Source organism: Labeo rohita, chromosome 22, assembly GCF_022985175.1.
Source record: "Labeo rohita strain BAU-BD-2019 chromosome 22, IGBB_LRoh.1.0, whole genome shotgun sequence".
Taxonomy (NCBI): domain Eukaryota; kingdom Metazoa; phylum Chordata; class Actinopteri; order Cypriniformes; family Cyprinidae; genus Labeo; species Labeo rohita.
In genome coordinates, this window is record NC_066890.1 from 21,363,935 (window position 1) to 21,389,884 (window position 25,950).

The 25,950-nt window shown below is 33.5% G+C and overlaps 1 protein-coding gene across 1 annotated transcript; it reads left to right on the forward strand.

Moving 5' to 3' along the window:
• The first annotated feature begins 7,230 nt into the window (after nt 1–7,230).
• Nucleotides 7,231–24,254, forward strand: si:ch211-79m20.1 (uncharacterized). The gene is made up of 7 exons (XM_051094900.1): nt 7,231–7,715; nt 14,098–14,194; nt 16,988–17,059; nt 17,642–17,835; nt 20,280–21,147; nt 21,385–21,508; nt 22,840–24,254. The coding sequence occupies exons 1-7, from the start codon at nt 7,644–7,646 to the stop codon at nt 22,850–22,852; spliced, it is 1,440 nt and encodes a 479-aa protein (XP_050950857.1). The 5' UTR covers nt 7,231–7,643; the 3' UTR covers nt 22,853–24,254.
• Nucleotides 24,255–25,950: the final 1,696 nt, after the last annotated feature.

Here is a 25,950-nt window from a genome sequence, read left to right on the forward strand (position 1 = left end):
AACTTATGAAGGTGTTGTAAGTTGAATGATTATATATAATATTGAAATTGTACTGCACTGTGGTATTCTGTACACACACCTAGATAGTTTTATTGTAAAATAATAAAAATGTGAATAATTTCTGTCAGTACAGACTCCATAGATACTGCTTTAGATTTTCTCACTGACATGGGCTTAAAGAGACATCAGATACCCATTTTCCACAAGTTTGTATGATTCTTTAGGGTCTTCATGAAATGTCTGCAACATACAGTTCTTTGGTTAAAATCCCTCTATGGTTGTGTAAAACAACGCGTTTTTGCCTTGTCAAAAACAGCGCAACCCGTTTCGGTGCATTTCTCTTTAAATGATAATGAGCTACTGCTTGCCCCGCCCCCTCCACCATTTTTTGTTTATTCTGTGGCTCTGATATCGGGAGAGACTTTTATGTTCACTTTTACATTTAAATACAAAGCACCTGCATTGCTTACGAGACGTTGTCACTACAGCTGCTCGAGCATAGAGAAAATGGCAGAAATATGCTAATACAGAACAGTCCGTCAGCGGTTGTGGGCGGAGCCTGAGCAATATGACATCATACTGGTCAGAAAATCAAACGGCTTGATAATTGAGATTGTTTAGGTTTTTTGGGGGTTCAAAAAAAGGAAGTAAATTGATTTTTATAAATGTAGGGTGATTGTGTCCATGTACATCTATATGGAAACACCATGTAAAAGTGAATTTTGCATCCGGTGTCCACTTTAAAGGAAATTTTCCTGCTCATAATTACAATTTTGTGGTGACATTCATGTGCGTAACCGTAATTCGGTCCTTCTGACATGACTTACGGGATTGCGCTTTGCTAATTTGCCCTGTTTAGTAAACTTGTCCCAAAATGGGCAGATCTGTAAATATAGTGAGAGAAAGAGATTGAGCAAATGTCTGATTGTGGATGTTTTCTGGTAATGATTCTGTCCAGGTTGAGGTGTACAGTGAAGCTCTGTGTCTTTCTATGATGATTGGGTTAAATCCAGAACTCTAAGTCCACATTAACACCAGTTAAAGGAAAAAAACCATCAGCACGGCTTCCTGTTTTCTCCTCCAGCCTGGAACGGTGATTCCCTCATGACCTGCTGCTATGATGATCGCATACAAACACCTCAACACAGTGTCACATTGAGAAGACTTGGGCGTTAACAACCTATCGCATAGCGCTTCGTTCACCTGGCTCTCCGCTCTCTCCTTGACCTCCAGTTCACATCATCTGTCCGTCCATCTATCCGTTCGCACTCGTTACCAGATCCTCATATCCGCCGGCTGTCTTCATCTGCTATTATACTCATTGCATTAGCCTTCCCGCGTGCAGCTGCTATTCGCTAGCTCATTGTGATGTTTGTATATTTAGCTGCTGCGTTCATTTCCTCTACTGTTGACTCGGGAAAACACATACAATGCACAAACAGATGCCCCCCACCCGGCCGTTTTGCCGTGCCTCTCTACAGGCCCGCGTCTGTACGCCCCCTCCTCCTGCCACCCTTCAGATTTAAAAGAAGTGGGTTGAGAACGAAAGCAGGGCGAACTTCACAGCATGGAGGCCGTGAGCTCGCCATTGTTCGGTGAAACTCCCAGACAATCAGGAGATCAAGCCTGAAATTCCCCAACAGCTCTTGTATCCTTCAGAAAAAAAGGAATATATATATTGCACATTTGTTCCCACAGAATACAAATCCCAAACAGAAATAAAACCATAAAAATGACAAAAAAAAAAAATATATATATATATATATATATATATATATATATATATATGTATGTATAATGAAGTTTTTTAATTAATATTAATAAAACATGTTATACAAAAATATAACATGCATTATTATTATTATTATTATTATTATTATTATTATTATAGCAAGTTCTAAGAATAATTGTTATTATTACTATTGTTGTTATTAAATGTAACATTATTATTAGTAGTAGTAGTAGTATTAACCATATTTTTTGACAACACTAATGATGTTTTTATTATTATTAGATTTTTATTCTAATAATATATAATAATTATTATTACTATTGTTATTAAATTCAACATTATTATTAAACATATGTTTTGACAATAACAACACTAATGATGTTTTTATTATTATTTGATTTTTATTCTAATAATATATAGTAATTGTTATTATTACTATTGTTATCAAATTCAACATTATTATTAACCATATATTTTGACAATAACAACACTAATTATGTTTTTATTATTATTTGATTTTTATTCTAATAATATATAATAATTTTTATTATTACTATTATTGTTATTAAATTCAACATTAGTAATAATAAGTTGTTTAAGAACAGCAATAACATAAATTATAATATTTTAAAGAAAAATAATAATAATAATAATTTTTTATAACAACAGCAATAACAAAAATTACAATTTTTTTAAGAAATAATAATAATTAGTAGTAGTAGAACAATATTATATTTTTGTTTATTGTTTATAGTGTTATTATTGTTGTTGTGTTTTCATTTTCTAAGACAATATTTTAATGGTGTTGTTGTTAAAATGAACTAATAATAATAATTATTATTATTATTTATTATCATTAATTATTATTACTATTATTATTCAACAACAATAATATTTGTATTATTATTGTATTTTTATAATAATAGTACTAGTAGTAATAATAATAATCATAATAATAATAATAATTGTATTATTGTATTAATTGTATTTGTATTGTATTAATTGTATTGTATTATTACTTAATTGATTAATTGTTGTTTACTATTCTACTATACTATTCTTTTTCTTCTAAAAATGTAACAATATTATATTTTGTTTGTTATTTATAGTGTTGTTATTATTGTTGTTGTGTTTTATTATTATCATTATTAAATAATAATATTAAAGAATTAATAATAAAAATAAATAATTAATAATAATTTATTATTATTATTATTATTAACCATATTTTTGACAACAACACTGATGATGTTTTTAATATTATTGTATTTTATTATAATAATTTAGAATAATAATCGTCATTATTATCATTATTATTATTATTAAAAATATAATAACACTATTGATACTATTGATCAACTTGAGATGAACAAAGAACCTGACCTGCAATGGCTAATTAATTTATGCGTTAAATTATGTACAATATTTTTTTTATTTCACTTTGCATATGAATTATTAGATATTAACTACAAATGTTACATTTGTGTCTCAGTCCTGCTAGATTCTTGATAGTAAAGCGTCTATGTTCTGTGGCAGACCCTCCCTCTGCTTCCAGATTGTATTTCACTGAAGAAATTCCTTGAAAATCTTGGATTCTTCCAGTGAGCTCTGTTGAGACAGAAGGGAAGCGGCCGCTGGCAGGAGGAGGCCGGTGGGGAGGAGCAGGAGCAGGAGCAGCTCTTCAAAGCCTGAATTCAGGAATTTTGGCTGGCCTACTAATGGGGGTTGAAAATTGGCTTTATCAATTAAATCAGACAACCAGACAGGACTTGATCTGCAGTGACACACCAGGTCTGACTGCCTGTCGCTCACACTCGCCCCGTCTGCACAGGACAGACATCATAACACTCTCACGCTGTGTGTCACGTCTGATTCATACTGTACTTTGGCTCATCTTATCTTAATGACATCAGCTCATGTTTGTTTTCACATTACTATCTACTACGTTACACTACAACTACACTACAACATTATTGTAACTCCTGGGTGACAGTGAACCAGTAGAGGTCACCTGAGGTCAGAGGTTAAGTCAGGGTCAAGTTTCTCTCTGGCTGTGCAAACTGTGTTCAGCACAGGTCATATTCTGTACAATTCTGTTCCCAATGCAAATAATACAATAACAATACATTTAAATACTTGTTAAAACTTCTATAATTATAGGGTTTATATAGCATATAATAATAATAATAATAATTCATTCATTCAGTTATTCATTCATTATTATTATTATTATTATTATTATTATTAGTATTAGTATTATTATTATTAGTAATAGTATTATTAATATCGCTGTTGTTGCTAAAAAAATACAATTATTATTATATTATTATTAATAATAATGATTATAATAGCAATTATAATCATTTATTACTGTGGCAATAAAACAACACAAATGTTTCCACTTCAAATACAAATAATACCATGAAAATAAATTCAGCTATTTATTTTATTATTATAAATATTATAAAAATTAATGCTATAATGTATTATTTTTTTCTTATCATTTTTTAATGACAGTAATTATCATCATTTATTATTCTGACAGTAAAACAACACTAATGTTCCTATTTCAATTACAAATCATTTTTAATTTATTATATAAGTTTAGTAAAAAAAATTACTAGTAAAACTTAATAATAATAATAATAATAATTATATAATAATAATAATTATTATTATTATTATTATTATTATATTGCTGTTTTTATACATTTTAATATTATTGTATTATTGTAACAATTATTGTTTATTTAAACTAAAATACATTATTATTAATTATTATTATTATTATTATTATTATTATGCTTTTTATATACATTTTAACATTATTGTAATAATTATTATTATTAATGTTTATTTAAAATAAAATGTAACATTATTATTATTACTACTACTATTATGTTGCTGTTTTTTTATATATTTTAATATTACTGTATTATTGCCATAATAATATAAATAAATAATAATAATAATAATAATTATTATTATTATTATTATTATATTGTAATTATTATATGTTAATATTATTATTAATATTATTAATATTATAAATGAATAATAATAATAACAACATAATAACAGTGATAATAAATATTTATTAATAATTTAAAATAATTTATTACTCAGGCATTTACTCTAGGCAAATTTTCCCTTAGTTCCTTTCCGTCTGTCTGTAGTCTGATTCATGCTGCAGTCTGTTAAATCTGTCCATTGTGATTTTTATTTTTTATTTTTGTGTCAGAGTTCTCTGTGGTCTGAAGTGCAGGTGATCAGTAGCTCCCATGGCTCACAATAACGTGTCATGTCAATTACTTGCTGCATGTGGACAGAAAAGGTCAACAGGTTTATAAATAGCCCCCCCAGAAATGCTCAAACGCCCGTGTCACTTCCTGCTGCTGCAGCAAAGGGGGCCGTGGTGTCCCGGTGACCTCTGACCTCCCGGAGTTTGTGATGTGTGATACTCCCTGGAAGCAGAAGAGCTGGCAAACACCGTACATACAGTGAAACGGGACACCAGTGGAGGATTTCACATCTCACTTAAACTTTCAGAACATCAGGTCAGACCTTCACAAATATATGCTCCGGCTCTCTGGAAATGACCTCAGCTCCATGAAGTCATTGTTCGACTGGAAATCCCAAAACACACAACATTGTGAAATCAGAAGGTGATTTGCTGATGTGTTTCACTTTTTAGTTTCTCTGTTGTGCAATATTTATATCTAAAAATATATATTTGGTAACACACATCATCCAACTAATGTTTTCCCAGTATCTTATCTACTAATTCTCACCAAGCTTGTCAAGAATGTGTACGCGTCATATTTTACTCCAAGATCAAAATATATCTATATTAATCTAAATAATATATATATATATATATATATATATATATAATTCTTATACATTTGAAAATAAAAAATTATTTATCATTAAATAAGAGAATTATTATTATTATTATTATTATTATCTGTATTACTATTTATATATGTATTATTCTCATATATCTGTATTTCGTTTATTTACAAAAATAAAATAAAAATGAATTAATATTTTATTAATTTATAATAAAATTATTAGTAATGATAAATGATAAAATGATTAGTAATAATAATAATTATGATGATTATTATTTTTATTAATAATAATAATTATTATTATTATTATTATATTTCTATATTACTCTATTTATTATTATTATTATATCTTTATTTCATTTAATTACATTTTGAAAAATGAAATTAAATAAAAATGATAAAATAATAATAATAATAATAATAACAAATAATGATTATGGTAAAATAATTTAAATGAAATAAATTATTATTATTATTATTATTATTATTATATCTTTATTTCATTTAATTACATTTGAAAAATAATAATAATAATACTATTTTTATTGTTATAACTGTATTTAATTTAATTTAATTTGAAAAATATTATAAAAATGATACTATAATAACACAATAACAATTATGATTAAATAATTTAAATAAAAATAAACTAATTAATGATAATAACTATTATTATTTGTTATTATTATTATTATTATATTTTAGTCAATTTCAAAAATTACATTTAATTTCAAATGAATATACATGAATATGATATCATATCATACAGAATATGAATCCAGTTTAAGACCTATTTAAGATTTGTGATATTATTTACATGACAAGAAGATAATTGTTTTTAAAATAATATCACAATTATTGCTAATTTTTGATCGTTTTGTTTAAATCAGCATCAAATAGAGTACAACAAATTCATGGTGCAAAAATGGTGCAGTTTACACTTTAAATTAGACATTGTAATATCAAAAAGAGAATTTGTGATGAACATGTCATGAATTTTGTTGAAGTAATGTCACAAATTCATAGTACAAAAAAAAAAAAAAAAAAAAATCTGTATGGTCCTAAAATAACCTTAATTTACTTTAAGCAATAAAGTATATATATAGCATATATATATAATGTTATTTTGACTGAATGAATCAATAAATCAATTAGTGAATCAATGAATCAATCTCTTTCTTTTATTATTATTTTGGGGTAAAATAATCTTAATGCTCCTAAAATTAATTCAATAAAATAAAATTATTTCCTTCAATATATGATCCAGAAAATTTGGCCCAGAAGTATCTGACCCAGAAATGTCCTTGACAGATTTCATAAGAGTCATAAAGCTTATACTGTATATGACACCACTTCCATCATCTCCTCACCACCAATTTCGGCTCTGGTCCACCGCAGTGTCTTCCCACTTCACAAGCATTTAAGACACAACAGGTGGGTGTCAGAAAACTGTTGCCTTTCTCCCAATAAAAGTCACACTGTGAGAATGTCAGGTCGTGTATGAAGAGCCCCCCCCTCATCCGTGCAGAATCGCTCCTAATCATTTGCCTTATATGGAAACATCAGTCCAGCCTCGGCAGCGCAGCCAGCCAATCAGAACGCAGGAGGGCGGGGCTTGTTTTTTTAAGGCTGAAGCCACAGCGAAGTGCAGCAGCGCGGCATTAAAGCACCTGAGAAACACGCTGCAGGAGCGCCAGGGAAAAGTTGCATACGCTTGCAGCGCTGGAATGATTCCGCACGGGTTATCTTGTACAAATTAACACACTGGACGTATTTTAATTGGATATTTATTCAAGCCGAAGAGTGGAGTTTTGCTTTCTCGCCTTTCAAGCGTATCATTAATATGCGATTTTTAACGCACCGGTGACGTGAACACTATTTCCACACTGGAGATTTGGGATACGCCGTTAAATGTCAAACGGGATCAGCTGGCACGGTGTTCAAAGTGACTCAGCCCCTCTGGAATAAACTTTCCTGCAGCTGAGAGAGAGAGAGAGAGTGTGTGTGTGTGAGAGTGTGTGTGTTTGACAGCGAGAGAGACAGTTGGATGTGCGCGCATGATGAGCTCGCGGCTTCTGCTGCTGGTGCTCGCGGCGCTCGCGGCGTGCCTGCGGTCTGGTCGCGCACAGGTAAGCTTCACCTGCTTGACGTCACGCTCGGTTTGACTTTAATTTCTATGTGTTATTTAACAATAGCCGCATTCACGGCACGTCTTGATTTCGAGGATGAAATTCAAGCAAACTGTAACGAATTCCCTCATAAGCATGCCTGACTGCGTGTTGGCCCCGAAGTGCAGGAGAAAAGAGAAACTATAGTTGATTTGGTGCTTGATCTATCTGTATTTGTTTATGTCTGCAATTCTAAACTCAAACAAAGACACTGTTAGGGTTGCCAGCAGCATTAATGTGCATTGGATGGGTTCCCAGATGCAGCACTGCCAAAAACACATCACTCAGTCCAAGAGCATCACTGTCACTTCTTAAACCTCAATTATGTTGTGCATTTAACACTACGGTACGCCTTTAGCCCTATTAAAATAGTGCTGTGAGTTTCTAGAGAAGAAGGTCCTCTGGAGGGTTCCCACGGTCATTGAAAACTTAAAACTGAGTTTTCCAGACTAGGAACAATCATGTGAATTAATCAAATCTGAAATCTCATGCGGGCGCACACAGACAAACTGTAAATTTGTTATGTGTGGCCCTGGGCCACAAAACCAGTCATAAGGGTCAATTTTTTGAAACTGAGACTTATGCAGCATTTGAAAGCTGAATAAATAAGCTTTCCATTGATGTGTGGAAAATTTGGAATCTGAGGGTGCAAAAAAAAAAAAAGAATTGAGCAATGCATATTACTAATCAAAAATTAAGTTTTGATATATTTACGGTAGGAAATTTGCTAAATATCTTCATGGAACATGATCTTTGATTTTTGGCATAAAAGAAAAATCAATAATTTCGACCCTTACAATGTGCTGTTGGCTATTGTTTCGAATGTACCCGTGCTACTTATGACTAGTTTTGTGGTCCAGGGTCACATATAAATTTGTACATAATTATGTAAATGTACTTTTTGCATTTTTGAACTACGTTCCAAAGTGTAAAAATATATTTAAAATATTTTTAAAAATACATTTTAAAGTAGGCTACATTTTTCTAAAGCTTGGTCAAAATGTATATTGTAAAAAATGTAAATTTTTCTAAAACGTAATGTGAAAAAAATCTCATCTGAAAAGACATAGAGATAAATAGTTCTATTATGTAAAAAAAAAAAAAAAAAAAAATTATTTATATATATATATATATATATATATATATATATATATATATATATATATATATATACATACATATAAATGTACTTTTTTCTAAAATATGATCAAAAATCATAGTGGTATCTGAATCAGGTCTTTTCAACAAATCAGTCAGATTCTTGTGTGTGCGTGCACGTAAAATATATTTATATATGCTTAAAATGTTTTTGAATGTATATTTTTCTAAAACTTGAACAGTCATATTTGTGTCTGAATCAGGTCTTTTCAACGAATCAGTCAGACTCATGTGCCTATGCGCAAAATATATATATATATATATATATATATATATATATGTATGTTTTAAAATATTTTTAAATTCTAAAATATGATCAAAAGTCATAGTCGTTTCTGATTCAGGTCTTTTGAATCAGTCAAACAGATGTGTGAGTGTGTGTGGTAAAAATATATGTATGTTTTAAAATATTTTTAAATGTATATTTTTCTAAAACTTGATCAAAACTCCTAGTTGTGTCTGATTCAGGTCTTTTCAGTGAATCAGTAAAACAGATTTTTGCATGTGTGTGTGTCCGTAAAAGTATATATTTATATATGTTTTAAAGTATTTTTGAATGTACGTTTTTTTAAAACTTGTTGAAAAGTAATATTTGTGTCTTATTCAAATCTTTTCGATGAATCAGTCAAACAGATTCATGTGTGTATGTGCACAAAAATTTATATTTATATACATTTTAACATTTTTAAATGTATATATTTTTCTTAAATATGATCAAAAATCAAACAGATTTGTGCGCCTGTCTGTAAAAGTATATATTTATGTGTTTGTTTTAATATTTTTGAATGTACATTTTCTTAAACTTGATTCAGGACTTTTCAACGAATCAGTCAAACAGATTCATCTTAAAATATTTATTCATTTATTCATTCAAATGGTTATCCAGTCCAATAATCATGGATGGTTGAGATTATTGGCATCATATAATTGCCTGATCAGTGGATAGTGTGCAATATTTTTACTGATTTTCTTGTAGTTATTTTGCAAATGTATCTTATATACTGTTATGAATCTCATTTGTAATAATATGATACAGCCATCCTCTAAATGTATCGATGTCAGCCACTAAAATCTATCCGTCCTACAATAATAGAACGGATTTAGCAGAATCATTCCTTGATTTGGGTTGCAGATATTCTCACGTATGCGTCCTGACCTTTATGAAAAGGTCTTTATGACATGCACATCGAATTGCCGTCCACACACACACACACACGCTATAAGACCTAAATCTCCTTGTGATGTTTCTGTAATCCGTCTCTTGAATATCACCATTGCGTCATCACCAAACTTACAAAAAAAACCGTTCTATCAGGTCTACCCTTTAAAACGGAGTGCTCCGATTCAGGCGGTTTCAGGGAGTTTAAAAGGTCACAGCTGATGGGATTTTAGTCCTCCAGCTGATGCATCATAAGTCTTGTGTTTAAGTTATATAAGAGAGAGAAATAATCTAGGCGGCACGGTAAAGACGTGCGGCTGGAATCACGTAAGATGATTTGGCTTTGGGTCTCTCGGGGCATTACGTGTATGCCACGGCCTGAGGGCTTAAAAAAATTGAAATTGCTTTTGCAGACATGACTCAGGAATCCAGCAAAAGAAAGCTGAGCCGAACACCTGAGAGGAGCCAAACAAATGTGCATCGAATTAATGACTCAGTTTTGGAAAATGGAAAATGGATCGACCTTATTGTGCTTGTGCTTATCCTTTCATATAATATTTAATCTCCTCTATGCAAGCGTGATTATCAAAGCTTAAATCCTTCTTTTTATGCTTCTTTCAGTGAATCTATTTATGTGACCTGTGTTTTTGTATGTGCAGGTGTGGATACAGTATTTCTTTATGTCTGAATTCAGTTATGGCCGACTGCCATGTGGCCGCCCTCTAATGTTTCAAGTGTGTGCGTATAGCAATCCAGGTCCGTAATTATACCCCATTCCTCCTCAACTTTTCCCCTGGATGAACTATTGGCATTCCTGTGTCCCATGATTCATTACAGCATGTGGCAAATGGGAGTGATGTCATTCTAATAGGATCAGTATACTGTATGTGTTACAGTGCTGCACATACACACACACACATGCACTTGGCAGTGGGTATGAAATACTGCTTTAGTGCATGTGTGTTTCAAACTAACATGCAGTTCTTCACACCTGAGGATCCATTAGGAGTTTTATACACAAGATGAACATTATTTTTTTACTGTCCAACTGGATGGCATCTTAGTTCACACAAAAATTTTGACCCGGCATAGAGAAAAATGCAACTACCACTATGTTAAAATAGTCCATGTGACATCACAGGTTAACCGTAATGTTATGAAGCTACAAGCATACCTTTCGTGCACAAAGAAAACAAAAATAATGACTTTATCCAAAAACTTTCACATTCACGTTCACGTTCACAAGAGTACCATTTCTTTGAATGAAACAGATTGTTGCTACTGTACCTTTAAGGCTTCTGTATGCAAATTTTCTTGTTATGATTGCATGCTCAGCAGTATTAACATTTTGGACAGATGTTCACATTACAACTATTTAGCGAGTGTGCAATTTCGTAGAAATTTGCGATGTGATGCTTATAAAAAAGTAAGTATAAAGTTTCGGGCAAATTGTATGGAAACGTAAGAATGAGAGAACTGTTATTTCACGAGTGGCCAGTTTTGTTCCAAATTACAAATCCAAGTTACAAATTGTTGTCGACTGTGTATATATATGTATGTGTATATATATATATATATGTGTATATATATATATATATATATATATATATGGGCAAAAATACAAATGCATCATGCGAACACATCAAAATAGTTATGAATTGTTATGAGACTGTATTGTCACGTTTGCATACTTAAAATGGGCAGATGTATTGTATTTATGGTTATGACAATATACAGAACATTTAAATGATAACGTTTTACTAGTGGTCAACCAAAATGGGTTTTCAATGGCCGATGCTGATCTCTAGAGAGCAGGGTGATTAGTGGCTTATGTTAAAACCCAGCTAACATTGAACAAACTGAGAATTCTGGCTAGTGTTCTGGCAAGGATTTCTCAAAGTTATGAACAAACAGTTTTCCAGTAACATTAAAAGATTTTAGCATGCTAATGGATATGACAGCGTTAATGTATTTGGTATTGGCGGATTAGATCTGCTATGCTGCTGAATTGCTGCTGCTGTTGTTGTATACACTTGCTACTGTCAATACACACACCAATATGCTGCTGTGAGTATTTAGGGCATACTGCTGCTGCACAAATAACATAATAACCTGTAGCAGATCCATACAGGTGGAGCTGGGGAGGTGGAGGGTTTCAGAGGAACTCTGAAGGTGTGCTGCAAAAAGTTTTAGAGAATGCTAACCAGCCATTTAACCTGTTGTGCGGTACAGTCCCAAATGTTGGATTCTAATTTCTGTGTCCCTGGGAGTACGGTCCCACATATGGGACTTAGAACGTTTGGTGACGTCACGCAACTGCCAAATTCAAACTGCGCTTTTGTGCGTTGGCTGACGCTGAGCCAGAGAGAGACTAGCTCTGCACTTAATCACAACTATGCAGTGTTTTAACCACATAATGCTTATTTTAGGTTTCAGACATTTAAATACACATAAGTACTAGTATAACAATACATTCAGAGTTTGTAAAACACACAGATGTCTATGGAAGCAGCAAATAACAATTCATTCAAATATAATTTGCAGATGTGTTTTATTCATATCACATACACATAGTGTAAGTAACTAAAAAGTTCACTTTATTCCTCTTCCAGTTCACCAGCCACTTACTTGCATGTATTTCGGGAGAAACTGATGAATTTACATGCTGTAATCCCGGCTGACAGGACTCTCTGAACGGCAGCACGAACAAACATGGCGGCGCCCATCTCACGTTATAGATCACGATCCAGATCATTTATATAGAGTTTTAAACGACAAAACACACTAATTTACACATATTTGTAAATCGGAATATCAGATAATTCATGACATGGTAAGCAAGTGAGTGAATATTTTGAATAAAAAAGGAAAAACAACATAAAAGAGATCCATCCGTCATACAGTGTTATTGTGGCTGCGGTGTGTCACATGACATGACGCTTTGCCATGGAAACAATAAGGGCAAACATTCTAAAATAACAGTCGCCTAAAAAAACTCTGGGGGTCAGCTGGAATATTTTAAACTCACCAATGAAAGGGTTAAATGTAAAGCAGCAAGCTCATTGGCTGCATATGCAACATGAACGAATCAGCTTGTGCCATTAGATTAACGTTGTGAGTATAATCAGTTTGCCTGCGCACCAGCCTGCGCTATCTAGAGTTTCATGACATAACTTGTCATTTCTTTTTAAAGTTATCGTTTAACATGTAACAGTTAATATTTACAAAATTTTAGCACAGAAATATTACTTATACATTGTTCAGAAGTGTTTCTGAAACATTTTAGTTTAATGTTCGTCTACCTTTTTAAAAAAAATGTCAATTTGAATGTTCAGAGAACATTAGATATCATGTTTTCATAACTTAACATTAACAACATTCTTACTTACCTAGTACAATTTAATGACACCAAATGAAATGAAATCACTTCTTGTAGCCAAAATGAGGAAATACTATTACCAAAAACAATGGTTTACAACACGGTCTATATTGGCCTTTAAACAGCCTGACCAACATATCTATCACATTTCTTCTAATGAGTTTATTAATAATTTATTGCATGCATGTAGATAATAACAGCTCAACTGTCATTGTTCTAAAATCTCCTGGCTGCAATACAAGGTGTAAAATTATAAACTATAACACTTTTATGAGGAATCCCGTGTCCCTCATTCGATTGGTTTGTTGCTTACAGCAATATGTTTTATTTATATATTTATTTTCCCACTGTGTGCTGCCACATGACACTGACCAAATCACACACAAACACACAGTGACCTGATTATGAGTAATGCAGCTTAATAAAGGACACAGATAAAAAAAAATAAATAAACACAAAGTACAAACTGAGCTCTCCACACACGCTCTCTGTAACTTTGCAACACGTGCCGTATGTACTCAATACTCAGGCTAGACGTGTATATGCACATGTTATTGAAATTACAGGAACCGGTTTTGCACCCAGACAGGTGTGTGTTTGTTTTAGACATATCTGACCATTTCTTTATCTCTTTCTTTCTTCATCAGGAGGACCCTCTCCCTCCATCTCTGGTGGATTTAGTGATGAACAGTCCGATCTCATCTGTAGATGATCTGAAGAGACTTCTGGACGTAGAATCCGTAGGTAAAGCTGATCCCGTGCTTGAAATACAGAGTTCTGTTACACATTGATATTCTATCATGCACTGGCCCCCTTCTTTTTTACATATCGTCATCGTCCATTATAAAACCCATATCAGCACTGGTAACCGTCTCGTCATTTGTGGAATGTGTGTGTTTTCTGGGGTGTGTTGATTGGGAAGGTGAGGCAGGAAAGAGTGAGGGGTCTGGAATGCAGTGTGTGTGTGTGTGTGTGTGCGTACATGTGTGTGTGTGCATGCATGTGGATAATGGTAATATTTACATGAATGGGATGTGTATAGCTCCTCACAGGCACAATAGCAGTGACCTTGAGCCCAGTCCAGCTCTAAGTTTACAGAAGGGACACAAACACAAGGCTACGCTATTGTTCACTATACCGGTGTGTGTATGTGTGTGCATTTTTACCAGATTTAACAATGTTGTTAGTCCTTACTACAAGCGCTATTATACCAGACGAACGTCACTTATGGATATACAATAGACGGGGCTTGATCAGATTTACGGCAAGGGGACGGGACAGTGGAATCAAGAGGATTCAAACGGCAATCCCAGACGCAGTAGGTCTTTAGGATGAGGCATATAGAGACGCATGCAAATGCACAGACAGTAAAGAGCTGCACAACGTGAATGCATTACAATGGCAAGTTTCCATGAGTCTGGTGGTAAACAGAGTCATATGTACAACTTTTTAAAAAAGCTTTTTAAGATACTTTATAATAAATTTTAAGTCAAGATGAATGTTAGAATTATGTTGATAAACAAAAAAAAGACAGTGTGGTCACTTCACATGTCAGTCACACAACTTTTTCCTATTTGAGTGGGTGGTTCTTTTTTTATGCTATTTAACTGAAGTGTCTCCACAGCAGGAGAACATATATTAAAGAAAGAAAGAAAACCACAGTTCACATAATGATAACTACAACGATAACTACACTATTAAATGGTTACGTTCTGTTTTAATATAAGTGGTCAGTGCTATTTTGTCTTCTGTCACTTTAAAAACTTAAAGGGACAGTTCACCCAAAAATGAAATACCCTCATGGCATTCCAAACCCTTTAAGAACATCTTTGGAACACAAATTAAGATATTTTTGATGAAATCTGAGAGCTTTCTGACCCTCCATAGCCTGCAACGCAACTACCGCGTTTAAAACCCAGAAAGGGAGTAAGGATTCTGATTGGCTGTGAGTATTTTTATCATTCTGAAAGTGATTAGAGTGAAATTGTTCCTCTGTGTCGTTATTGTCGTTATAGTCGTGGTGCGGTTTTCCCTTTAAGGCACATTATACATTATATATAAGTGTGTGCTGTCACCATCTTTTGTCGTTTTCTGCTTTTAAATTTTAAGCACTTTGTAAGATGGATTCTGATTGGCTGTCAATATTTGTGTCATCAATCGACTGCAACAAATTGTTTTGAAAGTGATTCCAATGATATCACTACAGCTACACTGTGTCTCTTTTTGCGTAGAATTAAGGTCAGAAATTTTTGTATTCGTTTTTTCGGAAAAAAAATTGTCATGCATAGAAACGTTGCACAATGACTCTGATGCGTATTAAATCATTTTTGCAGCAGTGAGGATGATTTTGTTGCCCATGCTCTTCTTAAAAAGAGTAAAAGAAAGGACATATTTTGTCCATCCAATTATAAGATACAGAGAGGAAGGACAGAATACTTTTTGTGTGCACCTCCTTAAGGAGCTGCGGCATTATCCCGGGCGATTCAAAGTTTACTTCAGAATGTCAGTGAACATTGATGCTTTGCTAGCGTTACTGGAGCCACATATTATAAAGCAGACCACTTATGAAAACGACTAAAAAAGCTGTATTATGCATGCCAGGCCAGTAGTTGGCAATGTTGCTTTGTAAAGAAACACTACACAATAGGGTTGTGACGATAAACCGATGCATTGTGAATTGAGAAGTGATTTTGCATTGATTCTGAGATTTTTCCGAATGCATCGGAATTTTCTCTGAAATCGATTCTGAGCGTAGTTTTTAACAGCAGATGGCGCTGCATGCTTTAGAAACAGTCGTACTCTTCTTGCTTCCGATTTCTTACACGCACTTAAACCTAAAATAATCATTCGAATTCATCACAATTCTCTCTGGAATCGATTCTGAGCTTAGTTTTTAACAGCAGATGGCGCTCTAATCTAGTTTTTAACTGCACACTCAAATGTTAGCATATTTTGTGCACCTCGGCTTTTATGACACGAGATTAATGTAAACACATCCCACTTTCAACACCCTTGTAATTACAGATTGTTAGATTAGAGCGCCATCGGCTGTTAAAATCTAAGATCAGAATCGATTTCAGAGAATCGTGATGCATTCGGAGAATCTCAGAATCAATCCACAAATCGTGATGGATTGGTTTTTCATCACGACCCTACAACACAAACATATAGTATATAGTATATAGAGATATATATATATATATATATATATATATATATATGCACATGAGTTTGCAAAATTGTTTTTCATAAAAAGTAACTAAGTAATGCAATTAGTTACTTTTTTTTATGGAATAACACAATATTGTTATTACTTTAAAAAGCAACCTTCCTCCAACACTTATCATCATATCATCATACTTGGTGTGAACAGCCTTTAATGTGATTGTCTAAAGTCTTATTACACAAAAATGAAATTACACTGGTGACTTTCAGTAGGTAACAAATCTAAAGTCAACTTCATGACCTCTAACTATCCAAACAGGTGAACGATGTCCATATTTTTAATTCCTCCTATGTTTTGTCATTCATTTCCAGAGGAAGATGATGAGAAGCCGGAGAATGAGATGCACTCTAACGGAACACACAAGCGTCTTCCCAGAAGCCTTAGTAAGTCTGCTAGCATTCCCTCCCTTCCTCTCTTTGTCTCGCTGTCTCTTTTCCACACTCTCGTCTCTTGGTCTTTGTCCTCCAGCAGAATTTCAATGTATTTCCAGTCTGTGGCGATTATTTTGAGACACCGTGGCATCTCCATTTCACAATGGTGTTGTGGCTTTGTTGTGCGTTTGTGCGAGTGTGTGAGATGTGCATATATGAGGCTGGAGTCTGCTGTTGCGTCTCTGTGATTGATTCTGTCTCGTCCTGTCTCGCCACATGTCCTTAGGTCACCCTCAAACACACACACACAAGTTTCAAAGCTCAATTTTACCACCCACGCTTCTTTCGCACATGTACTTGAACCCTTATGTTTTTTCACTCTTTCTCAGAGTGCTCGCTTTCAGTCAAGTGCACCTCAGATCTGCGACTTGTACAACAAACACGCTGAGAGGGTGAATTATAGAGTTCGTCTGTAGTTTTGTTAGTCTGGTTTGTCTAACTTCCAGTCAGTTTGGCTGCTTCTATGTGGGAGTATGATAAATAAACATTAAATAAACAATAAATCAACCATTGTTATTTTTGTCTCTTTGACAGATGTTCAGGTGGCCCAGCAGGCCATGTGTAAGGTGAGAACAGAAGTTATGGAAGTGACCCGTTCGATGTTGGACAGACGAAACGCCAACTTCTTGTTATGGCCTCCGTGTGTGGAAGTGCAGCGATGCTCGGGCTGCTGCAACACACACGTTATACAGTGTGTGCCAGTCACCACAGAAACTCGACATTTACAGGTATATATGTGCAAAACTGCAATCACTTTGTAGCTGTTTTTAAAAGATGCCTTAATAGATTTATTTTGGCCAACTTCTCAGGTAACATTATATGAAGCATTCACTGAGAAAGTGAATCCCAGAATGCATTGCACAGAGCTCTGTGATGAGAAAAAAAAAAAAAAAAACAATGAACAAAAAACCCCACCTACGAGAGTTGATAGAAATCTTAAAACAAACAAAAAAATACTTGTACTTCAATCAAAATCTTAAAACATCAATAAAAGTGAAGCAGTTATCCAGTATTTGTATGTATTACATTTGTATTATTCATCACATTATTAGCTTAGCAACATGCTAACATAAAATAGTCAAATCTAGTTACAAATGGACTGTTTTACAAAATATTTGTGTACTGTATGTTATGCTAATTACTGTATAACATTGTTATCGTAGCAACATGCTAACATAAAATTTGTCAATATAATTTTAAATATTAATTTACCCAATATTTATATATACTTTGCAGTTTATTGTTCATTTGTGTATAATATTGTTAGCTTAGCAACATATAACAAAACATAACAAAAATATTTAATGTCGTTAAAGTAGCAAGATTTTAACATAAAATAGTTCAATCTAATTACAAATATTTAAATATAATCTAATTACCCAATATTTACATGTAGTACATATGTTTATGCGATTTAGCATTTCACATTGTTTGCATTGCAACATGCTAAAACAAAGATAGTTAAATCTAATTACAAATTGACAATTTTACCCAATATTTACATGTAATTTATAATTGTATAAGAAGTACTGTATAACATTGATATTGTAGAACCATGCTAACATAATAGTTAAATTTAATTCTGAATAACCTAATTCACCTAATATTTATATGTACTGTGTATTTTAATGTTAATTTGTGTATAACATTGTTAGCTTAGCAACATATGCTAACATAAAAATACTTAAATCTACATACAAATGGACTATTTTACCGAATATTTACATGTAGTGTATATTTTTATGCGAATTAACATATTATATTGTTAACATAGCATCATGCTAAAATATAGTTAAATTTAATTACAAATTGATTATTTTATCCAATATTTCGTAGCAACATGCTAACATAAAATATTTAAATCTATTATAAATAGCCTATTTTAACTAATCATAGTGTAATTTATGCAAATTAGCATATCACATTGTTAGCATTGCAGTATGCTAAAATAAAGATAGTTAAATCTAATTACAAATTGATTATTTTACCCAATATTTACATGTAGTTTATATTTGTATGAACATTAGTGTATAACATTGTCGTAGCAACATGTTAACGTAAAATAGTTTGATATAATTTTAAGTACACTAATTTTCTCAATATTTATATGCCCTGTGCATTTTAACTTGAGTATAATTTGTGTATATCGTTGTTAGCTTAGCAAAATGTGCTAACATAAAAATATTTAAATCTGATTACAAATAGCCTATTTTACACAATTGTACAGGGTAATTTTATGCAAATTAGCATATTTAACGTAACAAATTTTTCTAACATTAAAATCATGAAATCTTATTACAAATGGACTATATTTACATGTAGTGTATATATTTTATGTGAATTAGCATATTACATAGTTAGCATAGCAACAAGCTAACATGCTAACACTTGACTAATTTACCCAATATGTAGTTTATATTTTGATGAAAATTAGCACATCACAGATAGCGTAGCAAAATGCTAACACTTGATTAATGTACCCAATACTTACTTGTAGTTTATATTTTGATGAAAATCACCATATTATATTGGTAGCATAGCAACATGCTAACATGTTAACACTTGACTAATTTACCCAATATTTAAACGTAGTTTATATTTTGATGAAAGTTAGCATATCACAGATAGCGTAGCAACATGTTAACACTTGATTAATGTACCCAATATTTACTTGTAGTTTATATTTTTATGAAAATTAGCATATCATATTGTTAGCATAGCAACATGCTAACATGTTAACACTGGACTAATTTACCCAAAATGTACATATTTTGATGAAAATTTGCATATCACATTGTTAATGTAGCAACATGGTAACATGCTAACACTTGACTAATTTACCCAATATTTACTTGTAGTTTATATTTTGATGAAACTTAGCATATCATATTGTTAGCATAGCAACATGCTAACATGTTAACACTTGATTAATTTACCCAAAATTTACATGTAGTTTATATTTTGAGGAAATTAGCATATCACATTGTTAATGTAGCAACATGGTAACATGCTAACACTTGACTATTTTACCCAGTATTTGTGTATTGTGTTGTTTTATGCTAATTAGTATGTCACATTTTTATCTTAGTAAAATGTTGGGATTTAGAAAGTAAGTGGTTTTTAATCATTATAAATATCATTATTTTGACCTCTCTCTGTTTTTTTCGTCTAGATGACGAAAATCCAGTTTATCAACCGACAACCAGTCTACGAGAAGGTTATCATACCCGTGGAGGACCATGTAACTTGTAGCTGTCAATCACGTGTTCCTGCACACTCCCCACGGCTCCAGACCACACCCCTTCCTCCACCCAAACTCCACCCTAAAGTAACATTACCAAAGACGCAATCGAAAGAGGAGCTACACCGCAATGATGAACTGAAACATAATCAAAGGCTCCATTTGGAGGACAAAGAGAGTCAAGAACTACAATGGCAGTCCAAATACACAGTCACACACACACAGGGCTACCGACAAAGCCCGTTCCAACATACGCTCACACACACGCCGGTTTATACAAGCAGAGGAGATATTCCCACCAGACAAACCACATTAGGAAATCCACACATGATGAGTGACACAACACAAACAGAAGAGGTCGAGCCCATGAAATCCGAACACAGTGGTGACGGCATAACGAAAAAGACGCAACAGCAAGAGGATCAACAGACGAAACCATACCAAACGACGCCACAGCAACCAAAAAACAATCCTTCACACACTTCCGTCCAATCAGAGCACAGCATGCCGCACAACAGCCAATTAGACGGGCTTAGTCGCACTTACAGCCACGTTGAGGTCATTGGCCAATCCAGCGGCTTATCAGAAGTGCTAAATCATCACTCTGACCAATCAGAAGTTAGAAAACATCACCACCACCACCATCAATCAGAAGCAAGTAACCAAAATAAGCATGAAAAGGAACAGCAGCAGGAGGAAACGCAACGTTTTCTTCGTCACCAACACCACCGACACCATCAGCCTCACCAACATACAACGCAAGCAGTTAGCCAACAACAGACTAGCACACAAAGAACAGGTCAGTATCTAGAATGTCTCTTGAGTCATTGTGTGTGTGTGTGTGTGTATGCATTGTATTGTAATTAGTAGCTTATGCTTCCTGTTATTCTTTCCATTTCTTTAACGTCAGAGGTAGCTTATAAAGTCAAGGGTCATGTAACACTAATATTGCCTTGAGATTAATTTTTTCAGCGTTCATCCAACCATCATTCTAACTACATGCTTTATGTCTTCTGTTTTCTTCATTATCCAATAGTGACGAAATCCCCTCCCACCACGCCCTCAGCCCCACAGACTCCGCCCCCTCTTCAGCCCCCGCGAAAGCGCCGGCGAAAACACCGGAGGAGGATGAGCAAGGCTTCCATGAGAGCAATGATAATGTAATTATATTATTATAGTATGATAATCGAAAGTGTATGACACAACAAAAAGACACAAAAGCCTCAATAAACGAATCAAATTCTTGATAAGAAGATCTTAAAGGGACGGTTCACCCAAAAAATAAAAAGTTGTTTTAAATCTTTATAAATTTCTTTTAGCTGTTGAGCATAAAAGAAGATATTTTAAAGAATGTTGTTAAGCAAACACTTCCACAGAATGGAAAAAAAATACTATAGAAGTCAATGGCTACCATCAACTGTTTGGTTACCAGCACCAAAACAGGAAATGACATCAGGTTGTAAAATATCGTTTGGAATGACTGTGAAATTACCTTGAAATCTTGTTACCATTTTTTAACCATTTTTGAAAAAATAATAATAATAATAATAATAATAATATGTGTATAATGTATGTGAAATATATACTTTTTACATTATACCACATGACACTTAAAGGGATAGTTCACCCAAAAATGAAAATTCTGTCATGAATTACTCACCCTCATGTCATGCAAAACTGTAAGACCTTCATATTTAGAACACAAATTAAGATATATTTGATGAAATCAGAGAGTTTTTTTGACCATGCATAGACAGCAATGCAACTGACACGTTCAAGACCCAGAAAGGCAGTATGAACATTATTAAAATAGTCCATGTGACATCAGTGCTTCAACCATAATTTAATGCATCGTGGTACTCTCGTGAATGAATAAAGTCATTATTTTTGGTTTTTTTTGTGCACAAAAAGTATTCTCAAAGCTTCATAACATTATGGTTGAACCACTGATGTCACATGGACTATTTTAATGATGTCCTTACTACATTTCTGGGCCTTGAATGTGTCAGTTGCGCTGCTGTCTATACAGGAACAGAAAGCTCTCAGATTTCATCTATTTGTGTTACGAAGATGAGCAAAGGTCTTACAGGTTTGGAATGACGTGAGGGTGAGTAATTAATGACAGAATTTTTGGGTGACCTATCCCTTTAAAGTCATTCAGTCTTACATGTCATTGACCCGTATACTATTAAACAGAGTGTCAAAACCGAGTCATTTCTGCATAACTAGTGGCATCAAACAGAACTGCAGAAGTGTTTTCCAACACCCCGTCCACCGTTGTTGGGTTAACAATGCTAGCGAATGCTAAGGTTAATGGTGTCCTCCATACATATAGACATCACTGGTTGTTCCCCTTGTGAACAGACTGCAGTTCGGTTTGATACCATTAGTGGCGCGGAAATGACGCACTGCGGCTTTGACAAAGCAATTGAATTTTCAAGTGAAATCTAATCAAAGATCTAACCAGATTTGGACCTCCATCTTCTAACAGGGTAATGTCCTGAAGAAGACCAAGACTCTGAACTGCTGCCAAAGTCCCAGGAGCAACCACAAAGCTGGGAGTCAGGGTGGAGACACACACACAGGATATAGCAGAGACACACTGGAAATCTTTTTATAATAACTGGAAATGTCTTTGATCTTTGCCAAATAAGCTCCCATGAACTACATTTCCCATCAGCCATTGCAGTCGCCAGAGGCCACCAGCTCTGCGGTCTCTGCACTACGGGAGCTGGTCGTGCTCAGGATATCCTGTGAGAAAGGACTTAAAAGGGATTCCATATGGACGCAAACACAGCCTGCCAAATAGTGAGACTGTACTTAAAACAACAAAATTGCGGTCTGCCAAATACACTTCACACTTCGGTCAGCACAACAACTGCCAAATGCGGTGCAATATTGACTTGAACTACTGGTTGGCCAAGAATCTGGCTCGAATCGGTGATTAGCTACTTTGGAAAAGTCAAAGTAGCCTTCAAATGCCAATGAATGATGTAGACCTACTTGTGGCTCGGGTTGGAAAACAACTGTGGACTATTTATCCACTTGAGGAACTACTGGAATAGCAACTGGAAGAAGTTAAAACTGGAAAGTTGAATTCGGACTCTCAAAGAGCAACTGGAAATATGAAGCTCAGGACTTCCAGAAAAGTATAAAATACGAGTAACTATTACAAATTCATCTCAAGGTATAATCTGTACATTGTCCAAGCTACTTAAACACTCCAAGTTTATTATATAGTAAAATATCAGCTGGCTAGATATGAAACCAAGGAGTGAAAGCACTTACAAAATAGTCATTTGGACACTTACCATGGTAATATGATGGTATTCGTTGAAGTACTTTGGAGTACCATGTATATACCATGGTATATGAATATGGTAATCCATCTGATACCATGGTACCGTCTCAGTACTTTTTTGTAAGGATCTCTCAGTATCATGTACATTATTTAATTGGTGCAAAAACACTGGATTGACATACACTGGAGATTATCAACTATGAAGTGCTGAAAGCACTTAATGTTCGCATGTCGGTAGATGCACGGTCAACTAGTACCTAATTCAATATTTAAATGCAAATAAGAAGATTGTGTTTAGCCATAAATGAGGTTACCGTGAAATACTCCCATCCTGTAGGAGGCGGTATGGAGTGCTCTGTCATTTTATGCCTGCTGTTCCCAAACGTCCGTCTGTGCATTCAGCTGCTTCTGGAATCTTGTAAAGCTATAAAATAACTGTTTGTAAATGATGCATTTCTTTTCTGGCTTTTTACGTAACTTATTTATAAAAGGTAGATGCTCTACCCATCTGCTTCCAAGAGTAATTAATTGTTATTTGTTTTGATGGAAATTATTGTTAATGTAATAATGCTATTTTAATATAAATATAAAAAGTGTTAAATTTATTATTGGATTGATGTTGTTGTTTTTTTGTTCTTTTTTTCACCTCCAATCGAATTTTGCAAAATCTTTTACGATTTTACTAATATGATGATAATTTTATTTACCCTCCCACACTGTAAAGAAACAATTTGTTGAGTCAACTTAAAATAATTTGTAAGCTAGCTGCCTTAAAATTTTAAGTTCAGTCAACTCAATAAAGTTTATTCAACTTTTAATTAATTTTAAGTTGATTCAACTCAAATATCTAAGTTGTCAATTAGTATAATTTCAAGGCAGCTGGGTTACTTACCCATCTGTTAAGTTTAGCAAACACAAATATCTAAGTTGTTACTTAGTACAACTTAACATTTCAAGTTGACTAAACTTATTTTAGTTGACTGAACTTAAAATTTTAAGGCAGCAGGGTAACAAATTATTTTAAGCTGACTCAACAAATTGTGTTTATTTTTTACAGTGCAACTGGAAGTGTATTCATTCAAAGATGACCATGGCTATGGTTTCTAAAGTGGCATATGCATAGCATAAGAGTCTCAAGACATGTTTTTAAAAGTTGAACTATTTTAAACTACATAAATGGTCACAAAACATTGTCCTCAAGACCCTCACGAAACAGCAAGATGTAACATCAAAATATTCAGAGCTATTTTATAAGACAATGGATGTATTTTTCCTTGGATTCTTAGCATGCTAGCAGTTTACTGTTACTGTTAGCATGCTAAAATCCTCTCATAAAAATTCTATCTCTAAATTCTCCCCAAAATAAAAACAAATAAATAAAAGCTGTGACTGTTTACACTAAGTGAAAATAGCTATAGATGCTATTTACACTGTGTGCAAAAAACAGTGGATTCTATTTACATTAAGTGCAAATAGCAGTATTTTTTAGCGATATGCTATTTACACTAAGTATGAATAGCTATAGATTCTATTTACACTGTTAAAATAGCAGGGTTTTCTGCTATTTATACTACTTATTGCAAATAGTGGCAGTTATATGCACCTCAGCATTGTAGTACATTATAAAACTGTATGCAGTAATAATGTATTCAGAGTAAATTATAATTTTAATTCAAATTATTAAATGGATGCACCTTATTGAAACAATAAAACCTACCCGATACTTTATTTTCAACTTTTCGATTATTTCCTTCATTTTAATTGAAAATAAATGCCTTTCCGATCTGATATGAGATTTGAAAAGGGAGGGAAAAAAAGTTTGTCGAAAGGCGGATTCGAACTCGGGACAATCGCTTTAAAAAGACTACAACATATGCTTTACCATCTACACCACAGGAACTGTTGTTTGATGATTGTCTTTTGTAATGTTGTCTAGCCACATGTTGGTGGGTGGAGTTAGTGTAAATGGCCTCTGCCAACAAGTCAGGCTATTTGCACTTATGGCTCATTTCCACCAAGCAGTACGGGTCAGTGCAGTACAGTACGGCATGATTCGGACGGAACACCCTGATCAAGTTTGCATTTCCACCACCAACAGTGCCTTTACTTGATAGGCGTGGTGTATACCGGAAAGTAGCCATCAAGAATTTTGGGCAATGACGTTTCACAAGTCCACAAGAACGCATAATGAGAAACAGGTACTGTCTGTGAAAATCTAAAATGATTTTTAACACACTGACCCAGCCTAATTTATATCATTAATATCACATGGTCTGGATTGTGATATAATATGAAACAAAT

Coding starts and splice junctions, on each gene's coding strand:
- si:ch211-79m20.1 (XM_051094900.1), top strand. CDS start 7,644: ATGATGAGCTCGCGGCTTCTGCTGCTGGTGCTCGCGGCGCTCGCGGCG. Junction 7,716..14,097: donor TGCGGTCTGGTCGCGCACAG/GTAAGCTTCACC, acceptor TTTCTTCATCAG/GAGGACCCTCTCCCTCCATC. Junction 14,195..16,987: donor TCTGGACGTAGAATCCGTAG/GTAAAGCTGATC, acceptor ATTCATTTCCAG/AGGAAGATGATGAGAAGCCG.